Raw genomic sequence first — 12707 nt, 5'->3', positions numbered from 1 at the left:
TGAATTATGGTGCCTTTAATCCCTTTCTCCCTTTCTCCCTCCCTCCCTCCCCACCTTTCCTACCCTCCCCTCCTCCCCTCCTCCCTACCTTCCCCAACCTCTCCCCTTTGGTAACCAGTACTCCCTTCTTGGAGTCTGTGGGTCTGCTGCTGTTTTGTTCCTTCAGTTTTGCTTTGTTGTTATACTCCACAGATGAGTGAAGTCATTTGGTACTTGTCTTTCTCTGCCCAGCTTATTTAATAGAGCGTAATACCTTCTAACTCCATCCATGTTGTTGCAAATGGTAGGATTTGTTTTCTTTTTATGGCTGAATAATATTCCATTGTCAAGTCTCTGTTTTTAATTGAAGAAGATACTAATAGAAGTCATAATGAAACTTCCTTACTAGACAGATGATCCTAACTAGATCAGCTCCTTTTATGTTTTATCTAACATGATATTATAATCAAAACTTGGTGGTAGAACACTGTTGTTAATCTTATTGCATTTAAACCATTATCTTTTGTGACTTGGCACATTTGAGAATAATATATGTATATATGGCAAGCTCTGAAACACTTATTCCTTGTTATGAAATAGTTATACTGAATGTCTAGATGTAGAGGGCTAGATTTTTCTTGTACTACCATTACCATATGTAACGGTAAAGGATTTGCCCTGCATCTCCTTTCATTCCTTTGTTCAGGTGGATATACTCGGTTGCAGGGAGGTCGTTGGAGTGACAGCAGAGCCCTCAGCTGTGTGGAACGTTTTGACACCTTTAGCCAGTACTGGACCACTGTGTCTTCACTTCATCAGGCTCGATGTGGGCTGGGAGTAGCAGTTCTGGGAGGGATGGTCTATGCTATTGGAGGTAATAATGAAAATGTCTTATTTCCCTTATTAATCTCTAGCTGTAAGCTGGCTACATTCTTATATGCCTTATATATATTGCTAGGTACTATGGGTATATATATATAGTTGTGGTCAGTAAATATTATTAAATGAAAGAAAAAGGAAGCACAAGATTGTTCATAAGGCAGAATACTTAGGTTTGGGTTTAATGAGTTGTTTATAAAAAACGCACCAACAATGACCAAATATGAGGTCAACATTTATGATTAAAAATTTTTTAATTCTGAAAGCTACATTACAAATCATTTTTAATTAACCAAGTTATCTGGATAGGGGGATATATAAAAACCAAGTCAGCTAGACATTGGAATATGTTTCTTGATTGAAATCACTTTGTTTTCTGAAATGATTCTTTTGAATTTTAAAATGATTAATGAATAAAACTAAATAAAGGGATTTGAATGCTGGAAGGAAACAATTATCAAAGAAGGCTCTAAATAGAAATAGTGCTAACACTTTTAATATCAGTCTATACTCTGGATAATTTATCTTTATAGCAACAGGCCTAGGTAGATCATTTATAACCCTTACAGCTAATCTTTTTGCATTATGTCTGTGGATCAATCTAAATATTAAAAGTTATATATCAAAAATTTGTATTAGTTTCTGACTATGATACTGTCAATTAAAAATGAGGAGGATATAGGGTTTATTTTTATTTATGCCTTAGAGGGAACATAATTGTCACTCAAAAACTGTTCTTTAAATCAGTAAATGTCATGGTGTATCTGAAAATCCCTACAAAGAAACTAGAATTTTAAGCAATAACTTCCAGTATAAAGACCATAATTCTATATAATTATTTGACTAGAACTTTAATAATTCTTTTAATGTACATTTGACAGTTATGGATAGTTTCATTGTATGAACTCTCCATTTAACCTAGGCTCACAGTGTCCTTTGTGACACTTTCATGTATATGTATCCCATTTTCTGATGCTACAAAGATACTTACAGGGGCCCTTTCAAAGTGTTATATGAGTTTGCTAACTATTACTATCAACATTGCTATCTTAAGATAATTCTTAATATACAACTTAAAAAATATTTTTTATTATCAAAATAATTCAGATGTTGCAGAAAATATTGCTAAAATTGTAGTATGTGAAAAAGAAAATAAAAATCACCCATACTCTATAATCATATACCACCCAGAGATAGCTCACCAAAAATAATTTGGCTTATTTCCATCTACATACATATCTGGGTTAATACTCTAAATACTATTTTTTTAAATTAAGATGTTATTCACATACAATAAAATTCACTATATAGAGTATACCAAATGGCACCAAGTGTACAGTTTGGTGGTTTTTAATATATTCACAAAGTTGTGCAGTCATCACCACTATCTAATTTTAGAACATTTTCATCAAGGCAAAAAGCTACTCTTATTAATTAGGGGAAATTTTGTAGCACTATAGGAATTGTTTACTAGCTATATTCCCAGACTCTAGCCTTTCGGAGGATAGGTAATTTCAGGCCTGCTATGTTAACTCTTTTCTGCATAGTAGTTTTGTATACATTCAGGAGTCTAGGCCTCATAAAGTGTTATGTTTTTCTTTTCCTACTCTGCCTCTTCATCTTCCACTATCTCTGTGGTATCTTTTGATAAACAGATGTTTTTCATTTTAATGTAGCCAACATTTTTTCCCTTTATCATTAGTGTTTCTTGCTTCATCTTTTAAAGAACTCCTTCCCTACTCCAAAATCATAAGGTTATATGCCTTTTGTTTTCTAAAATTTTAGTTTTTCCATTTACATTATGTCTGCAATCCCCCTGTAGTTTTTTATGGATAGTATGACTAGGGATCCAGTTTCACTTTTTAACCCATTATATAAAACCAATTGTCCCAGTATAAAAGAGTTTTGTTTCCCCACTGCTGTGTAATGCAAACTCTTCTCATATATCAAGTAATCATATGTGTGTGGATCTGTTTCTAGAATTTCATTTTTGTTCCATTGGTTTGTCTATCCTTACTTTAATTACTATAGCTCTGTTTTAAGTCTGATAAGCTTATTGATAGGGCAGTTTCTCTCACATTATTCTTTTGGGAGTGCTTGGCTATTCTAGACCCTTTGTATTTCATACAAATTTTGGAATCAGTTCATCAAATCTGTTTTTAAAAATAATACTGTGATTCCACTTATATGCAGTATATGGTAAGTCAAGATCATAAAGACAGAAAGTAATAATGGTGATTACCAGAGGCAGGGGGAGGGTAGAATGGGGACTTACTGTTTAATGGGTATAGTCTTAGTTTTATAAGATGAAAAGAGTTATGGTTATGTATGGTTGTGATGACAGTACAACAGTGGGAATGTGTTTATCATCTCTGAACTCTACACTTAAAAATGGTTAAGATGGTAAATTTTATGTTATATGTATCGTACCACAATAAAAAAGAACGTTTTTTAAAATTGGGATTATGTTAAGTTTATAATCAGTTTGGGGATAACTGTCTTTACACCTTCTTCTAGTTAATTAACATGAGACATATAATCAATTATTTCAATATTCCTTAATTTAAAATTTTATCTAAATAAAGTTTATAAATTTTATCCATAGAGGTTTTGTACAATCTTTGATTTGACTTACTCCTAGGTATAGTATATTTTTAAATTCTATAAAGAAATTTTTTTATCTTCTGTTTGTTGCTAGATAAGGATTATATTAAAACTCAAGTTGTTCTAGGGCCTGCTATCCAAACTAATACATGAAAAAGCACAGAAGTGGTAAATGCAAATTGTATCCTCAAAAATTACATGGATTGTTTGGGTGGGAGAGTTAGAAATAGACACAGGAATTGTGCCTTTGTTTTATTAAGTGGGTTTTAATAAATGACAGTGCAATGGAATTCAAATAACACTTGCTAGGCAAATGAGTTTTAATGCATCATATAAAATCAGATATAATAGCTGGATTTCTGACAATACAGAATGCTACTGAATATTGTACTATGATTCCAGGCTATTAATATTAACAAACCTTCCCATATGTGTCTCTTATTTAACTCAGGTGAAAAGGATTCAATGATTTTTGACTGTACAGAATGCTATGATCCAGTTACTAAACAGTGGACAACTGCAGCTTCAATGAATCACCCCCGCTGTGGCTTAGGAGTGTGTGTGTGTTATGGGGCTATCTATGCTTTGGGTAATTATGCTGTTTAAGGATATCTAATATTATTTAAATTCTTAGATTCCGATTAGTTTAGAAATATTCCTTCCCTCCTGTAAGAAACTTGTGTCTTTTCAGTTTTATAAATTCTTATTGTCAAAATAGAACTATTTAGATCATATTATGAAGTTTGTAGTTCTTAGAAGGAGATGGAGGTAAAATATAGATGAGATGTCTAGGGAAGCACTTTAGCTAACTAGGAAAATCTCATTATTGGGATAGCCATTCTGAATAGGTAGAAGTTGTTGCAAAAGGTGGTATTGCAAAGTACCATATTTCCTGTGCGATATGTTGAAGTTTCTGTTTTGTTTTTAAATCTCTAGTGAGAACTAGGCAGAGAGTGAAAAGGTTCGAGTTCTACTCACAAATTCTACCTTTTCATACCAACTTGGACAAATAATCCCTGTGGTCCATGTGCTAACCCTTCATAATATGAAGTTGTTCATCTTTTCTAAGGTGTTTTTCGTAAGTAAGATTCTTTTATCCTAGAAATAACATTTTTCTGTTTGGTTACAGGTGGATGGGTTGGAGCTGAGATAGGGAATACCATTGAACGATTTGATCCTGATGAAAATAAATGGGAAGTAGTTGGCAACATGGCTATGTCACGCTACTACTTTGGGTGTTGTGAAATACAAGGTAATTGCTTTAAAAATATTTTTCCTGAAAAAATGTTTTTTTAAAACTGAGCTTGAGGCTTTCTTTTCACAAAAGTATATTTTATCTCTGTTAGAATTGACTGACACAGTATGGAAGTTCCGCTTTTAATCTTTTATTTTTATTCCTGTATTGCCAAAATAATCATTTATTTTTTCCAAAATAAACACAGCTAGAATTTAAAATTCCAGATAGGCAGAAATACCTGACTAAGCAAAAGAAGCATTTAAACTGTCATTCATTCCTGTCGTTTTCTCTCCCATGCAGGCCTTAGTATTTCTAAGTAAGGAGAGACTATCAAAAACAATCTTCACAGTCTCTTCCTTTGGGCTTCTTCAGTGTTTTTTTTACAGGGTACATTCAGTCCACCCAATATAACACTATGACAGATTTGAAAAATGTTTTGTGTATTAGAATGGTGTGCAGACATTTTAAAAATTATCTTCTATACCCTGAGAGGTAATTAGTGATCACTGTCAAATAGAACCTGATTCTTTTTTGGAGAGATTTATATGTTCCCTCAGAATGGGAAGCAATCTGCCCATTGTTAGATGACAACTCAGCCTGCTCTGTACCCACCTCAGGCTCTTTTTGCTTTGTGAGTATCTTCTCAGATTTCCACATGCTCATATTAGATGGTGCGAAGTATATTCTCTTGTTTAATATTATAGTGTTTTCTAGTTGTTTTGTATTTATTTGTATTTATTATTTGTATTTATTCTTTTATTATTATTTTTTGAAGATGCAGGATTTTTCATTATTAAACTTATTTTCCTGTAAGGCTGTTGCTCCACTGTATAAAAACAGCACCAGCAAACACAGTATATTGCAAAATTACGATAATATTGTTCTTCATCTGGAAATATAAAACAAAAACTTTTCTCCACTGCTAGGTATCCCCAATAGAAATATCTGTAAGTATTTTGACCCAAATCCAGGGATGGATATAAGTAAGTTACATTATATAAGGTTTAACATAACAATGTTATCCTTAAATTACATAATTTTTATACCTCGTTGTCAAACAGATAAATTTAGTAACTCTGAATACCATAACTGTTGCCTAGCCTAAAAATCATAGGGTATTGTGGGAAAGATGAATATTGAGTTCATCTACAATCATTAGAAAGTTAAGGGGTATTTTCTTCCTGCAGCATTGATTAAAGTAGTTTCTTTTTCTATTGGTACTGCTAGGAGTTGCCATTTAAAATACTCTATACACCACTATTATAAGACAACTGTACTAGGTTAAGTTGTTTCTTACTAGTTTACTTAGGGGTTCCATTTTCACTCCTCAATAGACTTTTTTTTTTTTGGTATCATTTATCTACAATTACATGAGGAACATTATGTTTACTAGGCTCCACCCTTCACCAAGTCCCCCCTCAACAAACCCCATTACAGTCATTGTCCATCAGCATAGTAAGATGCTGTAAAATCACTACGTGTCTTCTCTGTGTTGACAGCCCTCCACGTGCCTCCCTCCACATTACACATGCTACTCGTAGTGTCCCCTTTCTTTCTTCCCCGCCTTATCCCTCCTTTCCCACCCATCCTCCCCAGTCCCTTTCCGTTTGGTAACTGTTAGTCCATTCTTGGGTTCTGTCAGTCTGCTGCTGTTTTGTTCCTTCAGTTTTCTCTGTTCTTATACTCCACATATGAGTGAAATGATTTGGTACTTGTCTTTCTCCACCTGGCTTATTTCACTGAGCATAATACCCTCTAGCTCCATCCATGTTGTTGCAAATGGTAGGATTTGTTTTCATCTTATGGCTGAATAATATTCCATTGTGTATATGTACCACCTCTTCTTTATCCATTCATCTACTGATGGACACTTAGGTTGCTTCCATTTCTTGGCTATTGTAAATAGAGCTGTGATAAACATAGGGGTGCATCTGTCTTTTTCAAACTGGTCTGCTGTATTCTTAGGGTAAATTCCTAGAAGTGGAATTCCTGGGTCAAATGGGATTTCTATTTTGAGCTTTATGAGGAACCTCCATATTGCTTTCCACAATGGTTGAACTTGTTTACATTCCCACCAGCAGTGTAGGAGGGTTCCCCTTTCTCCACAACCTCGCCAACATTTGTTGTTGTTTGTCTTTTGGATGGTGGCGATCCTTACTGGTGTGAGGTGATATCTCATTGTGATTTTAATTTGCATTTCTCTGATGATTAGCAATGTGGAGCATCTTTTCATGTGTCTGTTGGCCATCTGAATTTCTTCTTTGGAGAACTATCTGTTCATGTCCTCTGACCATTTTTTAATTGGATTATATGCTTTTTGTTTGTTGAGGTCATGAGCTCTTTATATATTTTGGATGTCAACCCTTTATCAGATCTGTCATTTATGAATATATTCTCCCATACTGTAGGATGTCTTTTTGTTCCATTGATGGTGTCCTTTGCTATACAGAAGCTTTTCAGCTTGATATAGTCCCACTTGTTCATTTTTGCTTTTGTTTCCCTTGCCCAGGGAGATATGTGAGATATGTTCATGAAGAAGTCACTCATGTTTATGTCCAAGAGATTTTTGCCTATGTTTTTTTCTAAGAGTTTTATGGTTTCATGACTTACACTCAGGTCTTTGATCCATTTTGAATTTACTTTTGTGTATGGGGTTAGACAGTGATCCCGTTTCATTCTCTTACATGTAGCTATCCACTTTTGCCAGCACCATCTGTTGAAGAGACTGTCATTTCCCCATTGTATGTCCATGGCTCCTTTATTGTATATTAATTGACCATATATGTTTGGGTTAATGTTTGGAGTCTCTATTCTGTTCCATTGGTCTGTGGGTCTGTTCTTGTGCCAGTACCAAATTGTCTTGATTACTGTGGCTTTGTAGTAGAGCTTGAAGTTGAGAAGCGAGATCCCCCCCAATTTATCCTTCCTTTTCAGGATTGTTTTGGCTATTCAGGGTCTTAGGTGGTTCCATATGAATTTTTGAACTATTTATTACAGTTCATTGAAGAATGCTGTTGGTAATTTGATAGGGACTGCATTGAGTCTATAGATTGCTTTGGGCAGGATGGCCATTTTGACAATATTCTTCCTAGCCAAGAGCATGGGATGAGTTTCCATTTGGTAGTGTCCTCTTTAATCCCTCTTAAGTGTGTCTTGTAGTTTTCAGGGTATAGGTCTTTCACTTCCTTGGTTAGGTTTATTACTATGTATTTTATTCTTTTTGATGCTATTGTGAATGGAATTCTTTTCCTGATTTCTCTCTCTGCTAGTTCATCATTAGTGTATAGGAAAACAACAGATTTCTGTGTGTTAATTTTGTATCCTGCAACTTTGCTGAATTCAGATATTAGATCTAGTAGTTTTGGAATGGAGTCTTTAGGGTTTTTTATGTCCAATATCATGTCATCTGCAAATAGTGACAGTTTGACTTCTTCTTTACCGATCTGGATTCCTTGTATTTCATTGTTTTGTCTAATTGCCATGGCTAGGACCTGCAGTACTAAGTTGAATAACAGTGGGGAGAGTGGGCATCCCTGTCTTGTTGCCGATCTTAGAGGAAAAGTTTTCAGCTTCTCACTGTTCAGTATGATGTTGGCTGTTGGCTTATCATATATGGCCTTTATTATGTTGAGGTACTTGCCCTGTATACCCATTTTGTTGAGAGTTTTTATCATGAATGGATGTTGAATTTAGTCGAGTGCTTTTTCAGCATCTATGGAAATGATCATGTGATTTCTGTCCTTCTTTTTGTTTATGTGGCGGATGATGTTGATGGATTTTCAAATGTTGTACCATCCTTGCATCCCTGAGAGCAGTCCCACTTGGTCATGGTGTATGATCCTCTTGATATATTTTTGAATTCGGTTTGCTAATATTTTGTTGAGTATTTTTCCATCTATGTTCATCAGGAATATTGGTCAGTAATTTTCTTTTTTGGTGGGGTCTTTGTCTGGTTTTGGTATTAGGGTGATGCTGACTTCATAGAATGAGTTTGGGAGTATTCCCTCCTCTTCTATTTTTTGGAAAACTTTAAGGAGAATGGGTATTATGTCTTCTCTGTATGTCTGATTAAATTACACAGTAAATCCATCTGGCCCGGGATTTTTGCTCTTCGGTAGTTTTTTAATTACCGCTTCTGTCTCATTGCTGGTATTCAGTAGATTTTATGTATTCATCATGCATCTTCACTCATTAGTTCATCTAGTTCTGAAGGATTACTCAGTGTCATCTTGATCAGCCAATCATCTTCATAACAAGATTTATTGACAAGTCCTGAATTTTCTGCAAGCACTTCATTAATTTTAGTTACTTCTGATAGAGCAAAATAGAGTTCACTAGCTGCTTCACACTTTCCAAATCTCCAAACTCATCTTGTTTGTTCAATTTTGTCCCAACTTCAGGCAGACTACAGTAAACTATCTCCCAAAGCTTCCTGTGCAAAATTGCTGATTCCCACTGTTCTGATATCATTTTGTGTTGTTATCCATTCATGTTTGTCTGTGAATTTACACACAGAGAGCAAAGCAGGGCTGTGCACAGCATCCAGATGGTACCCGCCTCAGCCCTCAGGGCCCTGAGTGGGTACCAGGGTGCATTAGCAGCGCCATGTTTGTGAGCTGTATTTATCATTATGTTCTCATCTAAATTGGGTGTTCTGACTCAGTTTCACCCAGTGGGGGTGGGGTGGGGTGCAGTTTCCCCTCACCTTCAATAAGCAGTTTGCTGAACACTAGCCAGTTGTCCAGGAATTTAACCCAATTCTAACACTGTCTACCCAGAGATAGCATCACATTCCACCAGTTAAGGTCTCAGTTCTACAAGACTGCACACCCACCTCCCTACTTCAGCCACCAGTTGCAAGCCCAGGTTCTTACCTGTGACTAACTATCTATTTAAATCAGAAATTGCCATAACCCCCCGTCCTCAGGATTGATTAATTTGCTGGAGCAGCTCACAGAACTTAGAGAAACATGTTGTTTAGTAAAAATATGTTAACTCTTGAATGCAAATATGAACAACTTTTTCATGAACATATATCTCCAGGCAAGGGAAACAAAAACAAAAATGAGCAAGTGAGACTACATCAAACTAAAAAGCTTCTGTACAGGAAAGGATACCATCAGTAGAACAAAAAGGCATCCTACAGTATGGGAGAATATATTCATAAATGACGTAGCTGATAAGGGGTTGACATCCAAAATATATAAAGAACTCACATGCCTCAACACCCAAAAAGCAAATAACCTGATTAAAAAATGGGCAGAGGATCTAAACAGACACTTCTCCAAAGAAGAAATTCAGGTGGCCAACAGGCACATGAAAAGATACTCCACATCGCTAATCATCAGAGAAATGCAAATAAAACCACAATGAGATATTACCTCACACAAGTTAGGATGGCCAACATCTAAAAGACAAGCAACAATAAATGCTGGCAAGGATGTGGAGAAAGGGGAACCCTCCTACACTGTTGGTGGGAAAGTAAATTTGTTCAACCATTGTAGAAAGCAATATGGAGGTTCCTCAAAAAGCTAAAAATAGAAACACCATTTGACCCAGGAATTCCACTCCTAGAAATTTACCCTAAGAAAACAGGAACACAGATTCAGAAAGACATATTCACACCTATGTTTATCACAGCACTATTTTCAATAGCCAAGAAATGGAAGCAACCTAAGTGCCCATCAGTACATGAATGGATAAAGAAGATACAGTACATACCCACAATGGAATATTATTCAAAGAAGAAAACAAATCCTACCATTTGCAGCAACATGGATGGAGTTAGAGGGTATTATTATGCTTAGTGAAATAAGCCAAGCGGAGAAAGACAAGTACCAAATGGTTTCACTCATCTGTGGAGTATAAAAACAAAGAAAAATTGAAGGAACAAAACAGCAGCAGACTCACAGAACCCAATAATGGACTAACAGTTACCAAAGGGAAAGGGGCTGGGGAAGGTGGGTGGGAAGGGAGGGATAAGGGGATTAAGGGGTATTATGATTAGTGCACATAATATAGAGGGGGCACAGGGAAGGCAGTATAACACAGAGAAGACAAGTAGTGACTCTGTATCATTGTACTATGCTGATGGACAGTGACTCTAATGGGGTATGTGGTGGGGAGTTGATAATAAGGGGGAATGTAGTAACAACAGTGTTGCTCATGTGAAACCTGAGCATATGATTGTATATTAATTGTGCCTTAATGAAAAAAAAAAGATGTTAAGAACAGCCCAATGGAAGGTATGCTTAGGGCAAGATATAGGGAAGGGGCACGGAACTTCCATGTCCTGCAGGTGCTCTCTCTCCCATTATCCCCATGTATTCACTAATCCTAAAATTGTCTGAATCCTATCTTTTTGGGGTTTTATGGAGGCTTCATTACATAGGCATGATTGATTAAGTCATTGGCTGTTGGGGACTGATTCCATCTCCAGCCTCTTTTTCCTCTCCAGAGGTCAGGGGGTGGGACTAAAGTTCCAACCTCTAATCACTTGGTTGGTTTAACCAGCCCCCATTATTAGGAGCTTTCCAAAAGTCACCTCATGAGCATAATAATTAAAATACCTTTATCACTTTTAGCACTTAGGGAATTCCAAGAGATTGGGAAGCTATGCCAGGTACTGTGGACAAAGACCAAATACATGGAGAATTATATTTTCTGATGCATTCATATGACCAAATATATATTTCTTATAAATCACAACATCATACCATCTAAAATCATAGAAGCATCTTGGAGAGTATCTATTTAAAACTCTTTATAGATGAGGAAGCTGAAGATCAGGAATGTTGTGTCTTTTCATAGCTGATTACTGGGCAAAGCGGAAGCTAGAACCCAAATTTACTGACATTTAGCTCATAAAATGCCATTCTTTATATCTTCCAACTCCTTATTTTAGAACATGAGAAACAATACTAGACACTCAAAAAATAATTGTAGACTGTCAGAGCCATTCGTTTCAAGTAAAATAAGGATGTCTCTGAGTAGTCATTCTGTAGCATCTTACTATGCTGATGGACAGTGACTGTAATGGGGTATGTGGTGGGGACTTGATAATGGGGGGAGTCTAGTAACCATAATGTTGTTCATGTAATTGTACGTTAATGATACCAAAATTTAAAAAAAACAAGGATGTCTCTGTTACATTCTATTGTACTCTAGTGATTTATCCTGATACCTTAATATAGCCTTCTAATTAATCTAATTCAAATCCTATTTTCTATTTTTATGTCCATCTCAACAACCGGTAGGCTGTCACCAAACATGGCCTTTTTATTCGTGGTTTAAGCACATGGCATTTTTTAGGGCAAAAAAAAAAAAGCTCTACCTTTCCTTTTTAACCTTTATATGTGGTAACAGTGGGTCTGAAACTTGAGATCATCCAGCAGACAATAAGATGGGAAATCCTTGTCTGACAAGCTGTTTTGTTACAGCATCATTAAGTTCTTTGAAAATTAAATGCCATTTTAAATTCATACCCCTAATTATTTGTAACATCCTTAAATGCAAGCTATAATAAACTAGACGGGAGAAATTTTCTCTCATAAAGTATGTTGTAAGCCCTTCATCAATTGTAGCATCAGTACAGCAGACTTAAATCACAACTGTTATTTTTAAAAATCATTTATATCCTACTTTCTTAATCATCTGAGCAAAAAATATTCCATTTCCAGGTTTAATATATGTAATTGGGGGCATCAGCAATGAAGGAATAGAGCTTCGTTCTTTTGAAGTTTATGACCCGCTTTCCAAGCGCTGGTCTCCACTTCCTCCAATGGGAACGAGGAGAGCGTATCTTGGGGTGGCCACACTCAATGACTGCATCTATTCTATTGGAGGGCGGAATGAGACACAAGATGTTCTTCACACTGTTGAAAAATACTCCTTTGAAGAGGTAGGTTGGATGATTTCAGTGTTTAGTACCCTGTTACTCTCTTAATGTCTGTAAGATCTGTAGTGATACACATTCTTTCATACATGCTATTGATCATTTGTAGGTTTT

The 12707-nt window shown here is 35.8% G+C and overlaps 1 protein-coding gene across 5 annotated transcripts in view; it reads left to right on the top strand.

Annotated features, from left to right (window-relative positions):
• Nucleotides 1-12707, top strand: part of IPP (intracisternal A particle-promoted polypeptide) — a 51689-nt gene that overhangs the window by 13599 nt on the left and 25383 nt on the right. For all 5 annotated transcript variants that reach the window (XM_057500170.1, XM_036893079.2, XM_036893080.2 and 2 more), the window contains exons 5-8: nucleotides 686-853; nucleotides 3914-4051; nucleotides 4592-4714; nucleotides 12379-12599. In XM_057500170.1, the coding sequence (XP_057356153.1) occupies nucleotides 686-853; nucleotides 3914-4051; nucleotides 4592-4714; nucleotides 12379-12599 (650 nt within the window). The remainder of the gene's footprint in view (nucleotides 1-685; nucleotides 854-3913; nucleotides 4052-4591; nucleotides 4715-12378; nucleotides 12600-12707) is intronic.

The sequence above is a fragment of the Manis pentadactyla genome, chromosome 4 (genome assembly GCF_030020395.1).
Source record: "Manis pentadactyla isolate mManPen7 chromosome 4, mManPen7.hap1, whole genome shotgun sequence".
Classification (NCBI taxonomy): Eukaryota; Metazoa; Chordata; class Mammalia; order Pholidota; family Manidae; genus Manis; species Manis pentadactyla.
The sequence above is the reverse complement of the archived record's forward strand: the minus strand, read 5'-3'. Positions and strand labels throughout refer to the sequence as shown.